The sequence below is a fragment of the Mustela nigripes genome, chromosome 12 (genome assembly GCF_022355385.1).
Source record: "Mustela nigripes isolate SB6536 chromosome 12, MUSNIG.SB6536, whole genome shotgun sequence".
Classification (NCBI taxonomy): domain Eukaryota; kingdom Metazoa; phylum Chordata; class Mammalia; order Carnivora; family Mustelidae; genus Mustela; species Mustela nigripes.
Genome location: NC_081568.1, coordinates 147,435,751 through 147,457,262, shown reverse-complemented (window position 1 = coordinate 147,457,262; position 21,512 = coordinate 147,435,751). Strand labels below are relative to the sequence as shown.

The window sequence follows — 21,512 nt, the reverse complement described above, 5'->3', positions numbered from 1 at the left end:
TCAGATACGCTCACAAAATACTGAATATCAGTGAGAACTTGAATAAATATTCTCAATTAACACAAAGGGTAGAAGTGAGAGTCCTGTCAGAGGCTCCACAGTATTATCCCGTCATGACTTACATTTAAAAGGGGAGAAATACGGGCGCCTGGGTGACTCAGTGGGTTAACCCTCTGCCTTTGGTTCAGGTCATGATCTCAGGGTCCTGGGATTGAGCCCCGCATTAGGCCCCCTGCTCAGCGGGAAGCCTGCTCCACCCCCCTCTCCCGCCTGCCTCTCTTCCTACTTGTGATCTCTGTCAAATAAATAAATAAAATCTTGGGAAAAAAATAAAGAAAAAAAGGGGAAAATTTAACTTGAAAAGAGAAAAAGGGAAAAAGCAATGATCATTTAAAGGATCTCAACTTTCCAGTCCTGATGAGCCTGGACATTTCATTCTTACAAGAGTCTAATCTTCAAGCAGATGCACCGAGGTAATTTGCTCACCAGCCCCCCCACCCCAAGTCTCCAGTCTCAGGCTCCCAGTGCTTTGTGAGGCGCTAAGCACTGGCAGTTGTCACGCTTAAGGATGCTCCCAGAGGCTGTGCAGAGCTTCCTGGCTGGCAGCGGCAGCAGCAGCATCAACATTGACATGCATGCACTCCTGCTGGGAGATGCCCAACCTGCTTCCAGTTTGGGGCAATTAGAAATAACGATGCAATGAATATCCTGTATCTAACTTTCCTATTTTTTTAGGGATTGTTTCTTGCAGGGGTATAATGTGTTGATGCTTACAAACAATTTTATGGCTTAAGAAGAATATCTAATGCCAAATTACTTCCCACCAGCACCAGGCCTATGTATACACCCTCCTCACCAGAGGGACACTGACTTCCCAATTTTTATCATTACCAACACTGGGATTTTAATTTTGAAAATTTCATAAATCCACACCGGAAGCCGCAAGGGTACTGGCCACAGGCTTCCTTATAGTCATGAAGACCCAGAGACAACAGGGTACACCAACATCAGGGCATGCCTCAAAACTGTGGCCACATGACTGGTAACAAGTATCAAGAGAACTACATGTCCGGACACGAAGGACAGTCTGGGACACGCCGTGGAGGGAGAAAACAAGTGCGCTCCCCTCTGTCCTGGAGGAAGTTGGGGGAACACGCTATCACCATGAGAAGGTTGCCAGGGAAGAGACATCTTCGAACACATTTGACCATGAGGAGAAATGCAAACAGTGATCATGGTAAGACTGGTGCTTGACCATTCTCCATCCTTCAGAGCTACGTGACTCTGCCAGGCTGCACGGGGTTTAAATCTTAAGATACTTTGTGAAGATGTGAAAGGTGGTTTAAAATAAAAAAAGGCAAAGCCTCTAAGAAGCACATCAAGTGTGACCGCTACCTGCAGAGCACAGACCACACCTGACTGAATTTACGCTGCATGGCAGGGAGGAGAACTCAATGCCTCCGCCCAGGTGCCTGGTGATGTCTCAAACATATGGATACTTTAAACCAAGTTACACCAGGGAATTCTACCTTATTTTTGCTTATTCAAAATTGAGCCCACTTTGCTCAGCCGATTTTCTCCCTCCAGGGACTCAAAGGCCAAAGGCAGCTGCTCCCTGTCTCCCTCTCGCTGACCGCAGGGGTACACAGTGACAGAGAGGGAAGCCGCGAGCTCACCTGGTTAGGTGGAACCAGTGACCGGAAAGGCATGTTTCCTGGCTTTGGTTTCATCAGAAACAAGGAGTTCTGCTCATTGCTCAGATGAGGCAGCTGCTGGGGAAGGTAAGCCATGACGGCGGTCTTGCTCTGGCCGGACGCAGGGCCGCCTTGCCCGCAGTCGGCTTTGTAATGAGACAGGGGTTTGGTGTTGCCGTAGTCCAGCACCGAGCCCTGGCTAGGCACGGTACTCTGATTCAGGTTACTTGATGGTGGGTGACTCAGCAGGTTCACGTGGCCAGCCTGGAGGTAGGGGCCTCCAGGCCGCGGGGAGCTCTTGTTCACTCCAGGCATCATGAGGAGTTTGGGGCTGGTAAAGTCTTGCTTGTAGCCAGGAGGGCTGGCAGGCTTCTCCAAGGGATAAGGGACGTTCAGGGGGCTGTGGGAGGGGCCTGTCTGCTGCCATGGGGACATCTGGCCTGGGGTTGGTGCGGAGGTGGCCGGCTGTGGGTTTTGGAGCATCTGCTCGCGCTTCTGCTTGGCAGCGATCTGCTGCAGCTGGTGGGCAGAGGACAGCTCCGAGGCCCCTCCCGGGCCCTGGCTGGGCAACACCACACCAGAGAGGGCTCTTGGGGCATTCTGGGCCTGCACTGATGCCGGCATCAGGGTGGGACTGGGGTTGTCGGCCCCGGGCTGACTAGAGGCGTGGAACAGAGGTTGAGCGCCCCCCAGGCTGGGTGACTCTGTGCTGCCAGGGCCAGCTGAAGGCCCCATAAAGGTCTGTCCTGCAGACCCAGCCCTCACTTGTGGAGAGCCTAACTGTTCTTGTTCGAAGGCTGCCGGAGAGAATTCTGTCTTAATATTAATGTCCTGTGCCAATGGGGTCTGTGTGGCCGACCCAGATGACTCTGGGTCTTTCTTTTCTTCAAAGTCCTCATTAAACAGATCCTTCATGTCTTCATCGGGCACTGACCTGTTCAGCTCCTCGATAAGCTCCTTCCACTCCTGCTCGTTAAGGTTGAGGTCAGGCATGAGGTTGCTCTGAGATATGGAGCCCCCGGCCCCTGCGATCATGCAAGGCAAGTCATCGACGGGCTCTTGCTTTAGCTCTTTATTCAGGCTCAGAGGAAAGGGCTCCCCAGGGTTGCTGCCCCCGTTCAAGTGGAGGCTCGCATCTGCCAGACACTTCTTGCTGAGGGAGTCCAGCCCCAGGGAGTGCTTGCTGCCGGCCTGCAGTGCCTCAGTGCCGGGCTTGTCAGGCTGCCCCAGAGGGGAGGCCGGGGGCAGGCCATTGGAAGCAACGGCTACACCCAGAGGAGCCTCACGCCGGGTCTTCTTGTGTCCAGGAAAGAGGTCTCCATAGCCATTCTGCTGCTCGCCATTCTGAGGAGAGGTGGTGCTATCAAGGTTCCTCTTCACCGTATCGTGGAGATGCTACAAAACACAGACAAGAGGGACTTAAGACACAGCATCATGTAGGAGGCCCCTCCATGCCTGCTGGTGACGTCAGTCTGGGCCCACATCCCATAGCACTCTAATAACTGTGCTTGTCCTGCTCATGCTCCCTCCACTCCCACTTCCCTTCTCCCAGGTCCCTCAGCTGGGCCTGACTCCCAACCACTACCTGCGATCCGGGAAAGCGAGCCCGCGTCAGCACATGGGTTCCTGGCTTCTGGGGCCCTCTCTTCCCACAGGAAGCAAGCCTGATGCTGCCCATAGTCGTCTAGTCGGAGAGTGTGCCCAAGAATGGAGCCGATGAGAAAGAACCAGAAGATACAGATCCATTCTCCAGGGTGCTACCTAAGTCCGGGTTGTACAGGAGACCATTGCCCCTGGACTTTTCACTTTGTGGAACCAAAGAATTCCTCCTGTGTTTAAGCTGACTTAACGCGGATTTCTATCGCTTTCCACAGGAAGGAGCCCTGGTTGCTAGGGGCTCCTTCTCAGGCCTCAGTGGGGGCAGTTCACGAGCACCAGGCCACGCTTCCTGCCCTGCGCAGCCTCTGGAGGAGCCATTGCCTGGCCCCATCCCTTCTCCCTAGGCAGGGCTGCTCCCATGTGCCCACCCTCCTCCCTGCGGCAGGCCAAGCAGCTTCCAATCCCCTGTGCCTAGTCATGAGCCCCAACAAACCCCACTTCTTATCAGAAGCATTCCTCTGAGCACAGCCAGTCTGCCTTACACCGCTGTCCTTGCTTCCCCCTCTTCTCCTCAGAGGGTTTGTTCAGCTAACCTTCCTAACTGTCCGCCTTGTGCGGGGGGGCAAGGGCTATGTGCAGATCAAGACAAAAGTGGTGGTTGCAGTGGAATTCATGTACCACAGGACCCAAGCAGACACGGCTACAGAAGAAGACAGAGGCCCCCCAGAAAACAGCTGAGCAATTGTGCCCTGAGACGGGGCTCCAGATGCAGGGGTTTCGTGAAGAGAACGCTACAATGAGTGGGGAGGAGAGAAGGTGGTATCGTTCCACTCCTTCCTCAGCCTCGTTTTCAGCTCCCGGGACAGGACTCCTCCAAGTGGAGGTGCCTACACTTAGCTCTTAAAAGGGTGCTGCTCCTTTCCAGGCTTACTTTGGTTACATTTTTGTCCTTCACCCTTCCTCCCACTGACCCTAAGCATCCACACCTCGCTATTTACATAGTTCCGAATAGTAGCTTTCATTGTATCTTTAAATAGCCACCAGAGGAGTGGTAGCACCTAGAACTCCAGACCGCTGTCCTCCGGCTATAGAGAAGGGCTAACAGACCCAGCACAGCAGCCTGAGGAGCCTGCGTGCGTGAGCACTCTGACCCGGACTCCTGCCTAGATACAAATGTGCAACGAGTAAGGAAACAAGGAGGGCAATTTTCTCAATCTGGAGTTCCAATTCCATTGCTCCCTTGCCTTTGTTTATCCCCACTTAAAGACTTTCCACTTTCTTTCCTGTTAAAGCCCACTGCACAGGGCTCTATAAATCCTGGCTGAGTCTGTATTTCTCTAAATCCGTGTCTGGGTACCTAAGTTAGCTCCTAAACACTTAGGGATACTCAATAGGTGGAACAGTAGGGCAGAGGTGTAAGCTGATCCTAGAACCCTACAAGACAGTGGCCTTCCTTTCATGTGGGTTCTTCTGCCTCCTGCTGCCACCTAGGGGCGGGAGCGGGGAAGGGACCCATGCTCTTAACCTGGACCTTTCTAAGATCTACTGTTGGGAAGTTTCCTTTGGGGAAGTCAATTCATAGCCATTTAATCCGTCACAAGGAAATAAAAAAGAGTTCATTTTCCTTGGATTTTTAATCTTTCTATTATTTCTTTTTGGAAAATCATTTGTTCCTCACTGTCAGCTTGGGGCCATCTGTGAACCTGGGAGCTCAGTTTTCCACTCTCCTAAGGGGGAAGATGGAAATCTAGAAGGTCAGGACACTTGATGAGTCAGCTGGTTGTCCCAGATTAAAAACAGAATCTTTCTTTGCCTGAACAATTATAAAAGCCACCACTCCCTCTTTCAATATCTGCATGCAAACAGCTGCAGACAAGTTCCAAAGGAACGACTCAATTTTGCAATCCCATTACTTTTGGCCAAAGGAAACAGTCATTTTCTCAACTGCTCACAAAGTGTACCTGGGATGATGTAGGCAGGGATGAGGAGTGTGGAATGTGTTGGCCCTGGCAGATTTTTCCATCTGGAGCATTTGCAGGAATGCCTGATATGTGCAGGCCCCGGCAGAGGAAGACGAAGATGGGTAAACCATGGAGACTAACCTCCAGGATTTTACAAGAGTGGGCAGACACCCTGAACGGATTATAAATTATATAAGAATAAACAATGTAAGAGACATAAGGCATCCAAAACTGGCTGCCATGGATAAACACACGGGCTTGCTCTCAGCAGATCTGGTACTTGTGGGTGCTCAGTGCAGAGGCTCCCGTCCTAACCATCAGGGTTCCAGGAGGATCTGGTCCTGGACAACATGATCCGGTGTTCATTTCCTTTGCAAGGGGGTTTTGTTAAAGGGTACCAAGTGCCTGATGCTAAGCTGGAGGCCCTGCATGCTCACCAAGTCTTCCACCAAAGGACTCTGCAGGCCTCTGCCACCCACCACTGAAGTTCCAGTGCACTTTCTGGTCAGACTAACCACAGGCTAACACCTGTACTCTTGCACTGAGCTAACAAACACGTGTGGCTGCTTAAGACAGGGGTGGCTCTCTCCTCCATATTCCTTACGTGGGCAGTTACCTGGGGGCAGCACCAGTGCTTTCTGCTCCTTCTCAGGTCCTCTTTTCCTCAGTCATCCTCCTATCAGCCAAACACCACACCCCCACCCCCACCTGGAGAGTCAGTACCCTGACCCACTGCAGTATGGGTTCCATCCTCTGGGGATGCTGGGTGGGGATGAGTCGAAGGGAGACTTTAGGGCTGTGTTCCCTGAGGCCAGCAAAGACCTTGGTGCTGTTAAATGCAGCCCACAATTTCAGTCTTTCCCTCCATCATCTGCCTCTTAATAATTCCCTGCATATTTTTAAAGATTTTATTTATTTATTTGACAGACAGAGATCACAAGTAGGCAGAGAGGCAGACAGAGAGAGAGGGGGAAAGCAGGCTCCCTGCCGAGCAGAAAGCCCGATGCGGGGCTCGATCCCAGGACCCTGGGACCATGACCTGAGCCGAAGGCAGACGCTTTAACCCACTGAGCCACCCAGGCGCCCCTCCCTGCATTTTCAAGTTCTCTATCCTATTTCTTTACCACACTATCTTGCTTTCTCTTCTACTTTTCTGGTTGTTTCTTCTAGTCTCCTTTGAGATAGGTCTCCCCTTCAAATGAGTATGCAGGAATTTTAATTTTTAAAAAAGATTTATTGATTCTTTTGAGAGAGTATGCATGAGAGTGTATGAGCAGGGGGGAGGGGCAAGTGGAGAGAGAAAGCCCAAGCAGACGCTTCACTGAGCACAGAGCCCAACAAGGGGCTCACTTCCACGACTCATGAGATCATGACCTGAGCCGAAGCCAAGGATCAGACACCCAAATGAGCCACCCAACTGTCCCCTCTTTTATTCTATACACACTCTGATCTTATCTACTCCCATGGCTTCAAATTCCTAAGACTGAACATCACACTCAGAATAGATCCAACTGCCAGGGATCAAGTGCTGATCTATCAGCCCTCACCCTCTATCCAACCTCCTTTTCCATGCTCCCCACAGTACAGCACACTGAGTCACACCAGCCTTCTTACAAGTTCCTCAAATGTGCTGTCTGCCTCAGGGCCTTTGCACTTGTTCTCTTTTCCCAAAACACTTCTTCCCCATCTCCCTAGGAGCATATAATTTGGGCCCCTCATCTCCTAAAAGTCATAGAATGACTATTTTCCATCTCTCCAACCTATCTCCTTGTTAAGTCCCCCATGGAGGCACTCATGTGAATAAGCCGAGCTTCCCCCATTAGAATGAAAAGCAGAGACCCATTACCTAGAACAGTGCCTGGCACTCAATAAGTATTTGTGAATGAATGTGCTCCTACCCACCATGTCGACAGAGCTCCAGACCCCTGCCTGTCCAACCACCCACCTGATGTGCAGGGTGTGCCACAGATAATTCAGACTTAATCTGTCCCAACCTGAAGCAGCCTCTCCCCATGTCCCATTTTCCTTTCTCTGTTCCTGTCCCCAACAGTGTCACTATCATCCACCTAGTCATATAAACCAGAACCAGAGACCAGCTCTAGCCCCTTCTTTTCCACTCCCTGCATCCAATCAACACACTTGTCCTGCTGAGCCCACCTCCTCAGCATTCTTGGATCAATCTACACACTAACTTCTCTTGCTTGAATCATTTCAACCACGTCTACAGCCAGGCTCCTTGCAATCTCAGCCCTCAACTACATTCCACACTACGGTCAGAGTGACTGCATTGAAGGGCAAATCTGATCCTGTCCCTCTCCTCCTGAAAGCTCTTCAATGGCACCTTGTTGCCCTTAGGTCTTGGTCACCCTGAGCTCAGCTCCACAGTCCTCCTGGCTTCGACACTAGTTTTAATTCTCCACAAACTTTCCCACCACACCCATGCTGTACACCAGTGCTACAGCTCCCTGGAGTGCTGCCAAAGTGTAGGATGAAACATACAAATCCTTGACTTTTAAAGGCAGCAATTCAACTTAATACCATGCTCACTTTTCCTTCTCCCCTATGTTCTTTTTGTACTCTGTATGGATACTCAGGAACCCTGACTGTTGGTGGAAAAGACCATCTCCAGGTAAAGTTGACCTACTTTCAGGCACCATTCAAGATTTCATTGATTTGAGGGACAGTGCGGGAAATCCATGTTGAGTAGCAACCTCGGGAAGGCTTGAGTCTGAGCCAAATGCCACAGAGCCAATCATTACTTCCTCAGTGGCCTTGCTGACTGCTCAGTACCTGCCCCTAGCTATTCCTCATGGTGTCAGAATCTCACGCAACCTTCAAAGGCATGCTGTGAAGAAGGATCACTGGTCCTGCCTTCCAGCAGATGAAAAGTCAGATTGCATGATGCTTCCCAAGGCGGGATGCACTGGGGCTCAAAGGAAGGGAAGGGTCTGCTGCCGAGCCTCCCTCCTGGCAACCCCACCTCCCTTCTGGTCTGACAGGGTCCAGGTCAACTCTGCTGCCACCTGTGAGGCTGAGCGAGGCGTCTGGTATGAAACCCAGGCAGCAGGGAGTGAGTCAGAGCTGCAAGCTGTGAGAGGAGCACCTCCCCTCTGCCAAGCATGAAGAAGCCCATCAAGGTGCTGTGACCAGAAAAACGGGCCATGCAGTGAGGAAATCACACATACACACTAAAGAAAAGGAAAGATATCACAGAACTAAATATAACCTGCTTCTAAAGATTCCCACTTTTTTTTTTTTTAAGATTTTATTTATTTATTTGACAGAGACAGAAACACAGCAAAAGAGGGAATACAAGCAGGGGGAGTGGGAGAGGAAGAAGCAGGCTTCCCGCTGAGCAGGAAGCCAGATGCAGGGCTTGATCCAGGATGCCAGGATCACGACCGGAGCTGAAGGCAGACACTCAGTGACTGAGCCACCAGGCACCCCAAGATTTCCATTTTTTCTTAAAGGTTTCTTTTTATTTATTTGAGAGAGAGAGAGAGAGAGAGATCACAAGTAGGCAGAGGGGGGAGCGGGAAGCAGGCTTCCTGCTGAGCAGAGGGCCCGATGCAGGGGCTCGATCCCAAGACACTGAGATCATGACCTAAGCCGAAGGCAGAGGCTTAACCCACTAAGCCACCCAGGTACCCCGAAGATTCCCACTTTTAAGATATTATTTGTCTTCATAGTTTGAAATCACCAGCAATTTTGAAGGATGGTAAATACTACAGAGATCAGTAAACACTACTCTTTCCCACTGAATCCACCTAGAAGAACATGCTGAAAATGGAAAGTTCCGAGAAATGCATTTTCCAGAAAACTTTATACTCTGGGGTCCAGACATTTTTGCCATAATTTCTTTAATGTTTTATTTTTAACGAATTATAGGTTCCTGTATCAACTATACTCAAATTTAAAAAATTTAAAAAAGTATTGAGGTTCACAGGACATTGGAAAGAGAGTACAGAGAGGTCCTATGTATCCTTCCACCACTTTTCCCAGAGGTATCCCCATGCACTGCTCATTCACAAGATCCTAATATTTGCCAGACACTGCCCTACACAAGTTGAGCACAAAATAACTGTAAATTCTGATAAGCACTTGGTTTTTACTGTATTCTAGGCAGGGCACTGGGTCCTGGGATAAAAAAGACAAATAAGGCATGGTTCCTGCTCCCACTAGCTGGGATGAGATGGTGGAGCAATGGAGGCAGGACAGAGTATTACGGGTGGAAGGAGAGGGGGGCACCCGAGTTAGGTACTAAAAGAACAAAGAAGTCATCCAGAAGTAGGGGGCAGGCATTCCAGGCTGAGAGGCATACGCAAGGATATGCAAACAAACACTGAGAGTAGGAGTGGACAGAAGGGAGGCAAGCAGAAAAAATGAGTCGTAGTTGAATGTTGCTCAAGTGTAAATGGCACAACAGGAAGTGCTGAAAGTCAGGCTGGGAACGGACACCAATGGCTCTGAAATGTTATTTAATAATGTGAGGTTTCAAAAAATACACAAAATGAGAGAGTACAGTACACTGAACCCTCATGCGCCCCTCACCCAACTTAAACGACTCTTAGTATTTGGCCATTTTGTTGCATTTCCACCTCCCTATTGCCACTCCCCAAATTGGATTATTTAAGAAACAAATCCTGGGCATAATACCATTCAACTCACAAACACTTCAGTATGTATCTCTGAAAAGTAAAAACTCTTAAAAATATACATGGGTGTATGATATCCCAATACCATTATCACACCTAAAAGATTAATAATTATTTTTTTAAAGATTTTATTTACTTATTTGACACAGAGAGAGACAGCGAGAAAGGGAACACAAGCAGGGGGAGTGGGAGAGGGAGAAGCAAGGAGCTTGATGCAGGGCTTGATCCCAGACCCTGGGATCATGACCCGAAGTGAAGGCAGATGCTTAACAACTGAGCCACCCAAGCTCCCCAACTTTAATAATTATTATCACCACCTCAAACACATTAGGATGGCTACGATCCAAAACAAACAAACAAACAAACAAACAAAAAAACCGAAATAACAAGTGTTGGCAAGGACATGGAGAAACTGGAACCCTTGTGCACTGTTGGTAGGAATGAAAATAGTGCGTCTGCTATGGAAAACAGTTTGGTGGTTCCTCAAAAAATAAAAACCCAGATATACCATATTAGTCAGCAATATCATTTCTAAAAGAATTCCATTTCAAAAAGCACTGAAAGCAAGGACTTGAACAGATAATTTGTAGACCGTGTTCATAGCTGCGAAATCACTGTAGCCGAAAGGTAGAAGCAACCCAAGAGTTCACCAGTGGATGAGTGAATAAACTCCATACAATGGAATATTATTTAAATGCCTTAAAAAAGAGAGACATTCAGGGGCGCCTGGGTGGCTCAGTGGGTTAAGCCACTGCCTTCGGCTCAGGTCATGATCTCAGGGTCCTGGGATAGAGGCCCGCATCGGGCTCTCTGCTCAGCAGGGAGCCTGCTTCCTCCTCTCTCTCTCTGCTTGCCTCTCTGCCTACTTGTGATCTCTCTCTATCAAATAAATAAATAAAATCTTAAAAAAATAAAAAAGAGAGACATTCAGACATGTGCTACCATACAGCATAACCCTGAGGACATTATGTCAGGTGATAAAAACCTGTCACAAAAAGACAAATACTGTAGAATTCCACTTATGCATGGTACCTAGAGTCATCAAATTCAGAGACAGAAAGGACAATGGTGGTGTCTGGGGGCTGTGGGGAGAGGGAAGTAGGCAGCTAATGTTTCTGTTCTGCAAGATGAAAAGAGCTATGGAGACGGATGGTGGTAGTAGTTGCACAAACAACATGAATGTACTTAATACTAGTGTGTATACTTAAAAATGGTTAAGCTGGTAAATTTACACACGCACACACACACACATACACGTGTTGTTGTTTTTTTTTAAGAGGGAGAGGGAGAGAAATAATCCCAAGCAGGCTCCATCCTGAGTGTGGAGCCCAACACGGGGCTCGATGCTACATCCCTCTGAGATCACGACCTGAGCTGAAACCAAGTCAGATACTTAATCAGCTGTGCCATCCAGGCACCCCTTGTTTTATTTTAGTACAATTAAAAAATTTTTTAATTCCTTATTATCATTCTGTAGGCCAGCAGTGTTCAAGTTTCCCTGTCTTAAGATCTTTCCGAGACTAACAAAATAACTCCTTTATTATGGCAAAATTCAAACACACACTAAAATAGGGAGAAAGTAGAATGACCCTCCATGCACTCACTGCCCCAGTGAAACAACGCCCAGCCCATTTTGTCTCATTCATACCCTACCGCTGGGCTAACAGCAATCACATCATTTCTCTTTATATAGTTCAGCATGCAACACTAAAATATGAAAGTTCTTCGAAAAATAACCACAAAATCATTAGTGAATGTAAAAAAAAAAAAATCAAATTGTGGCTACAGTTTGGTTTACTCAAGTCAGGATCCAAAACACTGCATCTGGTTGACATGCTGTTAGGACTTCTAGTACATAACAATTCTTTCTCCCTTTCTTAATTTTGCCACTTATTTGTCAAAGACATTTAGTCCCTTGTCCTGTAGCATTTTCCATTTCCACCGTTGGCTAATTGTACGCCCACCCAAAGGTGTCATTTACAAGTTCTTCTATCCTCTGTATTTCCAGTAAACTGATAGAAGCTTGATCGGATTCAGATTTTTTTTTTTTACACATAAAAACTTAAATGTGATGTAACAGATGAAATCAGACTTGCATTATTATTATTATTATTATTATTATTTTTTGAACCTGCATTTTTATAAGTTATCTCTAATGCCTCTGTGGTAAATACACTTTAGGGAGGGAGGACACAGCCAGAGCAATCACCAAGGAGGAGAATACAGAAGTAGTCCATGAAAGAGATGGGGGCCGGAGAGCGGGCATGAGGAAGAAGAGAGGATTTCAGAGTTGGGAGGCGGAATTCAGCCTGAAGACTGATCTTATATTGGGGTTGAGGAAGAAAGAAGTTTTTCTCTAGTTTGGGCACACAGGTAAGACAGAGAACAAAGGCAAGGCAGGATTTTGGTGGGGGAAGGTGACAATTTAGTTTTAGCCATGAGGAGAAGACTAGACCATTCAGGTAATGTCCAAGAGGCAGTGAATAACACTGATGAGGAGTCCAGGGGGAAGACTGTCACCAGCAACGTGTGCAGCTGAAACCATGAGCACAGATCCAATCACTCAGAAGAGTGACATAATGAAGATGGAGCACAAGGGAGAATGCTGGGTTAAATACATCCAAAAGGTCCCGAAGGATAAAAGCTGAACATGTCCACTTGGTCAGAACATGTCCAAAAGGTCACTCACTGATGCCACTGTCCAAAGCAGTTCCAGAAGGCTGACTGGAGTAAAAACCCTTGACTTCCAAAGTAACTGGGAAGCAAGTAAAAAGAGTATGAATTGTTCTTTCCCAAGTTTAATTTATTTTTAAAATATTTTATTTATTTATTGACGCAGAGAGAGTCAGAGAGGAACACAAGCAGGGGGAGCAGGAGAGGGAGAAGCAGGCTTCCCACCAAGCAGGGAGCCCGATTTGGGGCTCGATCCTAGGACCCTCGGATCATGACCTGAGTTGGAAGACGGATGCTTGATGACCGAGCCACCCAGGACTCCTCCCCCAAGTTTAATTTTAAAAGGGAGATAGACACAGTAGATTAACCTATTGCTTGGATGGGAATTGGGGGGGAGGCATTGATGGATGACAGCTAGGATTGTGGGGCTTTCTAGGGTGAGGTAATGTTCTAAAATCTGTGTTGATGGTCAGACAATTCTGTGGATAAATGTAAAACCACTGAATTGTATGTGGGAAATGTAAGGCAGATGTGCTAACCACTACACTATGGAACCTATATATGGGAAATGAATTTAAATGGGTGAAAATGTATAGTATGGAAACTGGATCTCAAAAAAAGGTCAAAAAAAGTGAGGAAAGGGCACCTGGGTGGCTCAGCTGGTTGTATCCAACTCTTGATTTCGGTTCAGGTCAGATCTCGGGATCACGAGACCAAGTCCCACATCGGGCTCCGTGATCGGTGGGGAGTCCGCTTGAGATTCTCTCTCCCTCTCCCTCTGCCCCACCCTACCCAGCTCATGCACTCTTTCTCTCTCTCAGGAAATAATCAATCAATCAATCAATCAATCAATCAATAAGTTAATTATTATTTTTTTAAGTGAGGGAGAGAGACCAGGTAGCCAGAGAGGGTCAAAGAAGGGTTATTTTGGAATAATACTTGAGCTCACTTAAAGAACAGCAGATAAGGGGTGACTGGGTGGCTCAGTTGGCTAAGCAGCAGCTGCCTTTGGCTCAGGTCATGATCCCAGGGTCCTGGGATTGAGCCCCACCTTGGGCTCCTTGCTCAGTGGGAAGCCTGCTTCTCCCTCTGCCTGCTCTGCCTGCCACCCGCCCCCCTCACTTGTGTGTGTTCTCTCTCTCTCGATGACAAATAAATAAAATCTTAAAAAAAAAAGTATAGCAGATAATTATCTATTAGACCAGATCTATAAAATCCTCTGGAACTCTGTGATACTGTGCAATCAGGCATTCACAGATAAATATGAAAAAGATGCACCATGAACAACTGAAAGCATAAACACCAATATCTTCTCCTGCACAAGGTGATCCTGACTTACTGAGGGGCTGTGCTTGAGGCTGTGCACGTAAGGATGATACTCTTCCCTTCCCAAGCTGCGCCCTCCACCTGGGTTCTCTATCCCATTCTCATTCCATCCATCTCCCTGTTTACCAGGTCTCCCCCCGACCAAGCATTTATTTGCAATGCTCAGTACCCCCATCTTTTAGCCCCCATCCTACTCTACATTTAGCTCTGGGTTAAGGGGATAGCTAAACTGGGTTCAGATCCTGCTCTGGTTGCCTAACAGCTGTGTGCTCACATGCAAATTAACAGCATCTCGAGAAGCTCTGGTTCCTCATCTAAAGAGGGGCTGGTGGGGGGTGGTGTGAGGAGGACAGTCACTTCCTGGGGGAGCTGTGAGGCACATTCCTACTGCTTAACCAGGCAGCTGATAACATTCTCACCCTTCAGCCAATCCCCTTCCTTCACTTTGGAGCTTCCTCAAAGATGGGTCTCTACTTTGCCATATGTGCCAAGGTGACCTCCTGGATCTTAAATCCAAAGGACACTTTTAAACTATATCTGCTTGACCCTTCTGAGGCACTTGAACTCTCTTCTCTAAACATGTTCCTCCCTTAAGGCCCAAGAGACAGTTCTCTGGACCTGCCTCCAAGGCTCTTTGCAGGCTGCTGCTTCGCATGCTTCCCCTTTCCCCCTTTCCACTGCTGTCTTCTCCCAGGTACCCCATCCACACTCAGGGCCTTGGCCACAGCCCGACAACCTGGCACAGAGTGGTCTCTCAAATACTTACTGAGTGAACATTTCCTGGATCTTCATCTTTTTTTTTTTTTTAACATTTTATTTGCTTATTTATTTATTTGAGAGAGGGGGAGCACACAAGCAGTGGTGGGGGAGGGACAAGCAGACTCCCCGCTCAACACAGAGCCCAGTGAGATCCCAGGACCCTGAGATCACGACCCGAGCTGAAGGCAGATGCTTAACCCACTGAGCTACCCAGGTGCTCCTGGGGTCTTCATCTTTGTGCCCAGCTCTCTCTCCTGCTCTAAACTCACGTATTTGACTGTAACCAGGAATCTCCACACGGATATCCAACAGGATGTCCTCCATACCTGGCTCTTCCTCTCAAGCTCCCTCACTCAGTGCACACCTCAATCCTTGCCCTTTCCTGACTCTACTTCCTAAATCAATCTCCAGTGAGATCTCTCCATATCACCACCACACCTCCCTCTTAGTTGAATGCCTTGTTTTTTAAAAAATAGATTACTGAAATAACTTCATGCTGATCTGATCTATTTCTATTCTCTCTCTGTTCCAACCCACCCCTTATGTTGTTACCAAGCCATCTCTATAAAACACGTATTTGAACCACTTTACATCCCTTATTCCCCCCTCACTTACAGATCAAGCTCAAATTCCTTATTCTGGCACCAACAGCCTGTTTGATCTGATCCCAATGAGCCTTTCCACTTAATCCCCTGCCATTACTGTTGGGCCCCAACTTACAGTGAACTTCTTTCAGGGCTGAGAATATACCTCTAGCCTGGCGATCTCCTACTAAACTTTAAGGATTTAGCACAAACATCAACTCCTCTGTAGTATTTTTTTCCCTGGCCACTTACCCCACACCTGGTCAAGTTCCTTATTCCATCCTTAGTGCTCTAACAAAGGATTTTATATAAAAAGTATACTCCACGTTCAAGGTAAAGCATGGAACCACACTGAAAATACACACCGACCTACTTCTCTGCATCTTGCCCCATCTGTGGAGGACAAGAACCTTGCCCTCTCCACCCCCAGTGCCAGCAAGTTACAGGTGCCCAACAACCATTTCCAGATGAAGCCTCCTTCCTGCCCCATTGATCCCCTTCATGGACACTCTACTGTTCTTTGGCTGCCAGCACATCTGTCTTTCAGTTTCATGGGCTATCTGTGCCCAATAATGGAGACAGTTCTAGTTTACTTAATCTTCACGACAGCCTCTGGGGTCCATGCTGTACCATTACCCCACTTTCAAGATCAAGGCACCAAGATTTAAAGCAGTCAAAGCATTTGCAAAAGTGAGCACGAAACCAAGATCTGAACAGATTGGTTTAATTCAAAGTAATTTCCCAAAGTCCAACTTATGTGGCCCCATCAAATGCGCCTCTTTTTCATCACAAAACTTCTTTTTTTTTTTTTTTAAGAATTTATTTATTTATTTGACAGAGAGAGATCACAAGTAGGCAGAGAGGCAGTCAGAGAGAGAGAGGAGGAAGCAGGCTCCCCGCTGAGCAGAGAGCCCGACGCGGGACTCGATCCGAGGACCCTGGGATCATGACCTGAGTGGAAGGCAGTGGCTTAACCCACTGAGCCACCCAGGTGCCCTCATCACAAAACTTCTTAAAGTCTTCACTTTTCTCTTCTCTCCCTCCTCTCTGAGAGGAAAACATCCCTCCTTGCAAGTATTAACTGCTTTCAGATGCACCTTCTTACTCCTTCTGGACCTGTCTCATCTGAGAATTCTCTTCAAATTATCCCCCTCCAGGGGGCACCTGGGTGGCTCAGTGGGTTAAAGCCCCTGCCTTCCGCTCGGGTCGTGATCTCTGGGTCCTAGGATCGAGCTCCGCATCGGGCTCTCTGCGAGGCAGGGAGCCTGCTTCCTCCTCTCTCTCTGCCTGCCTCTCTGCCTACTTGTGATCTCTGTCTCTGTCAAGTAAATAAATAAAATCTTAAAAAAAAAAATTATCCCCCTCCAGGGCACCTGGTTGCCTCAGACAGTGCAACATGTGGCTCTTGATCTGGAGGTCATGAGTTCAAGCCCCACAATGGGTATAAGCTTACTTAAAAAGAAAAAAAAATGCCCTTCCCAGCTCAAAAATAACTTCAACATGGAGATGCCTGGGTGGCTCAGTCAGTTAAGTGTCTGACTCTTGGTTTCAGCTCAGGTCCTGATCTCAGGGTCCTGGGATGGAGCCCCATGTTCAGCTCTGAGCTCAGCGCAGAGTCTGCTTCAGATTCTCTCTCCTTCCCCTTTTGCCCTCCCCTCCCCCAACTCACATACACGTTCTCTAAAGTAAAACCTTTAAAAAATTTTTCATTTGTAAACAAACAAAATCAATGTTTTGTTTAGAGCAGTGGTTTCTTTTTTAAGATTTTATTTATTTATTTGACAGAGAGAAACACGAGTAGGGGGAGTGGGAGAAGCAGGCTTCCTGCTGAGCAAGGAGCCCGATGTGGGGCTCGATCCCAGGACCCTGGGATCATGACCTGAACCAGAAGCAGACGCCTAACTGACTAAACCACCCAAGTGCCCCTCATGATCTTATTCAATGTATTCTACAAAAAGTTACTGAGAGCTCAGTCAGCCACTATCTGGGTCCTGGACTACAGCAAAGAACAGACAACCTCCTTGCTCTCCTGGAACCTATTAGTTGGCTTGTGTTCCCAAGTAAATAAAGCATAGAAAGGGAGTTTGTGGGGCTTACAATTTTTAAAAGATACTCAGGTAAGGCCTTACACAGCACGAGAAGTTTGAGCCAAAGTCAGCAGGAGATGAGAGAATGAGCCATGGCAACTTCTTCAGAAGAGGGTCCAGGCTGAGGGAAGAGGGGGCACAGAGGCCAAGTGGGAGTATGCCTAGGGGACACAGGTGGGGTGCATGAAAAGATGGTGGGAGAGGGGACCTGGAAGAGGGAAGAGAATGAAAGCGAGAGAGCCTGAAGGCCAGGCATGCCAGACTGCACAGGGCCTGTGGCCCTGGCTAAGGGTGGGATTTTCCCTCAGGTGAGACAGAAAACTGAGCAGGGGAACAAGTTCATTCCACCTGCTGCACAGCCAACAGACTGTAGGAAAGTTCGGGCCGATAGGGAAACTGATTAGGAAGCAATATTCTAGGTAAGAAAACCCAAGTGGTAGTGGCAGAGGTGGTGAGAAGTGGCCAGTTCTGGATGTGTGCAGAAGGCAGAGCTGGAGAGGTTTGCTGAGAGCACTTGGCCTGAGGGGTCTCTGGGAGAAGAGTGTTCCTGGCTAGCGTGCAGTGAGTGAGGGCAGGTGGCAGCAGAGAGCTAAGGCTCCCCGGCACAGTCCCAATGGACTCTGAGGCTGGTGAGGGGGAGAGGCCACAGGTCTGTGGGGTTAAGGATGGAGGGAGGCGGAGAAGTGGCTTTTCCAGGAGCACAGTGAGCTCTGTGGGCACCCCTGCACTAGATAGCAGGCAGCACATCTCAAAGTCTTCCCCAACTCCTAAGGGTGACGGAAGAGTCTGCCCTAGCTTTTCGTACCATCCTCTGGTGTGGCACATATGACACAGCTCAGTGATGACTGGCCTCTGCACCTGTCTCTGTCAGCTCCTGGAGCATGGCCACTCCCTTGTTCACCTGTCTCTGCAGCACTGGATGGCACATGACTCATCACACCAGTGTTCGCCTTGTGGTTGGGACCCGGCTAGTTTGCCAACCAAAAGAATAGTCCATGGTTGGCTAGGTCCTCTGGCAAAGGCTCATACCTGATTAACAGAGGTAATCAGGAGATGAAAAACAACACATCAGCAAACATTTAAAAAGAAATCTCCTGGGGGCATCTGCCTGGCTCAGTGAGAAGTCTTGATCTCAGGATCGTGAGTTTGAGTTGGATATATTATTTAAAAAAGCAAATACTCAGGGTAGCTCAGTCAGTTAAGCATATAATTATTTTTTTTCCCTCAATATCACATCTTGATCTCAGAGTTGTGAGTTCAAGACCCAAGTTTTACTTAAAATTAATTTTAAAAAGTCTCCTAAACCAACAAGAGCAACCATTTTTTAAAAAAGGAATTTATTTATTTACTTGACAGAGAAAGAGAGAGAGAGCACGTGTGCACACAAGCAGTGGGAGGGGGAGAGGGAGACTCCCCGCTGAGTAGTGAGCTTGATGCAGGACTTGATCCCAGGACCCTGGGATCATGACCTGAGCTGAAGGCAGACGCTTAACCCACTGAGCCCCACCAGTCACCCCCAAAACAACCATTTATGAAGCACCTATTCTGCTCCAGGCACAGCAACTCTGCAAAGCAGGTGTTGTCGTCACCATTTCCCAGAGGAGGGAAACAAGGCTTGGAGAGAGTAAGCAGAGCAAAGAGGAGGAGGATCATGGTTAACTATAGCTCAGAAGCAATGCAGAAGAGTGTGTGTGTGGGTGTGCGGGTGTGCGGGTGTGGACTGAACTTGGGAGTGACAGCTGCTCACATCTTAACAAGCCTTGAAGCCACAGCAGAGAACACCGCGGGGTATAAGCTATAAACATCCCCCTGCCATTTCACAGTCCTGGGGGTGGCTGGCGGCCTGCCACACGAAAGGCTGGCACAGTACCCAGAACACATGTAAATTCTTAACTCTCCACATAACGCCTTAGACAGGCTGCATGCATGGGATCACCTCGTACCACACAACCTAACTTACAACACAGATTCTCAACTTTCTCAAACGAAACTCGGAGGTGAAAGAGACAACCTGAGGCAAGTTGAGGTGGAAATTATAAATGGATCAGTGCAACATTAATAGTGCACCTTAGGCAAAGCTCCAAAGGGGCTGCAGCTCAAGACCTCTGCATATCTGGAGCTAGGGACTAGCTCCACATCTGATGCCCCCACCCCGGCCCCGACAAATGCCCTGGCAAGGTCACTAATGAGGCGCCTGTGGCTAAATGCAACTTCCCAGCAACTCCTGGCCCAGGAAGGGTTTCTCCTGATCCAGGATCAGGAAAGGGAATTTTAGAAATCAGAAGCTTTTTTTTTTTTTTTAAGATTTTATTTATTTGACAGAGAGATCACAAGTAGGCAGAGAGGCAGAGAGAGAGAGAAGGGGAAGCAGGCTTCCTGCTGAACAGAGAGCCCAATGAGGGGCTCGATCCCAGGACCCTGAGATCATGGCCCAAGCTGAAGACAGAGGCTTAACCCATTGAGCCACCCAGGTGCCCGAAATCAGAACCTCTTGATACATCCCCCAATCCTCCAATTCCTCCATCAACCAATCACCCTATCCTATTCATTTTATCACCTCCTTGGCCCACATTGCCACTTTCTAGTTTCTCCTAATCATATCTTGTCTAGACCAATGAAACAGCCCTTCTCTACTACCTATGCTCAATTCATCCTCCACACCATCCTCCACACCAACGCAAAGATTATCTAAGACACAAATTTACTCAACGGTTCACCGTTATTTAAATTCTTTAACTGGCTCTCCACAGTACACAGAGAAGAATCAAATTCAAGCTCCCTGCCATGGTATACACAATGGTTGATTCCGGGCATCAACGTGACTGAACCACAAAGTGTCCAAATGTCTATCTGGCCAAACATAATTCTGGGTGCATCTTGGAAGGGGCTTCCAGATGAAATTAATGTCTGCGTCAGTAGCTTGAGTAAAGCAGACTGCCCTCCCTGATTTGGATGGACCCCACTCAGCCTACCAGAACAAGATGGAGGTAAGAGGGAACTCTTCCTGTCTGCTTGCCTGGAGCTGAGACATGAGGATTTTCCTGCCTCTGGACTAAACAGGAAACACTGGCTCTTTGTGGGGTCTCAAGCCTGTCAACATCTGGACTGGAACTAGACCACTGGCTCTCTTGGGTCTCCAGGTTGCCAATTGCAGATCTTAGCACTTGCTAGCCTCCATAACTGCACAAGCCAACTTACTATAATCAACCAGCCGATCAGTATCTCTCTCTCACACACACACGGGTTCTGTTTCTCTGGAGAACCTTAATTCAGTACGTAAGGCTTTTATGATTTGACTTGCTTATGTCTCCAGGCGTATTGCTCAACACATCCTTCTCATAGTTTTCTTTAGCAATGAACTTTTTTCTTGCTCTTATGAAGGGTATCATGCACATATGCACACATCACAGTGCAAAGAACAGTAATAAAACAAATACCATTTTCCAACTGCTCAAGTTAAGAAACACTTCAGACCTTGGCACATAACGTGTGGTCCCAGGACCAACAGAACTGGCATCACCCGAAAGGTTACAAAATGCTGCATCTATATCATTGCCCCCTCTTAGAAATCTGCATTTTTTTATTAAAGATTTTTTTTAATTTATTCATTTGACAGAGAGCACAAGTAGGCAGAGCAGCAAGCAGAGGGAGGGGAGAAACAGGATCTCCACTGAGCAGGGAGCCCTATGTAGGACTCAATCCCAGTATTCTAGGATCGTGTCCCGAGCAGAAGGCAGACGCTTAACTGACTGAGCCACCCAGACATCCCTATAAATCTGCATTTTAAAAGCAACTCCAAGTGATTCATACACACATTAAGCCTCAGAAGCTCTCCTTATAAATTCCTGCACCCTCCTTCAATCCACAAGAGAGAACGAATGTCCTGATTTCGTGTTATCTGATTTTGTCTACAGCTCTACCACCCTCATGTCATCTATCCCCAAATAATCGCTGCCCCAGTCTCCTGCACACACCAGCTGTGCAAGAAGAGGACAGCACTGCCCCAGCTGGACAGAGAGTCCAAGAGGAGGTGAGAAGAGTCTCTGGGTCAGGTCGTAGTCTGGCTTTCCCTTCCCTGGGAGGTGACAAGGCCCCTTCTGAGTAAGTTGCAAGCAAGGTCATGAGTGAGGCTTGGGCAACATGGGGCTCTTCACACTGGAGTGCTCAGCAAGAC

General features: G+C 47.9%; 1 protein-coding gene across 1 annotated transcript in view; it reads right to left on the bottom strand.

The window, feature by feature from the left end:
* Positions 1 to 21,512, bottom strand: part of MAML1 (mastermind like transcriptional coactivator 1) — a 44,959-nt gene that overhangs the window by 7,691 nt on the left and 15,756 nt on the right. Inside the window, exon 2 of the mRNA XM_059416168.1 lies at positions 1,677 to 3,089. Within this exon, the coding sequence (XP_059272151.1) occupies positions 1,677 to 3,089 (1,413 nt within the window). The remainder of the gene's footprint in view (positions 1 to 1,676; positions 3,090 to 21,512) is intronic.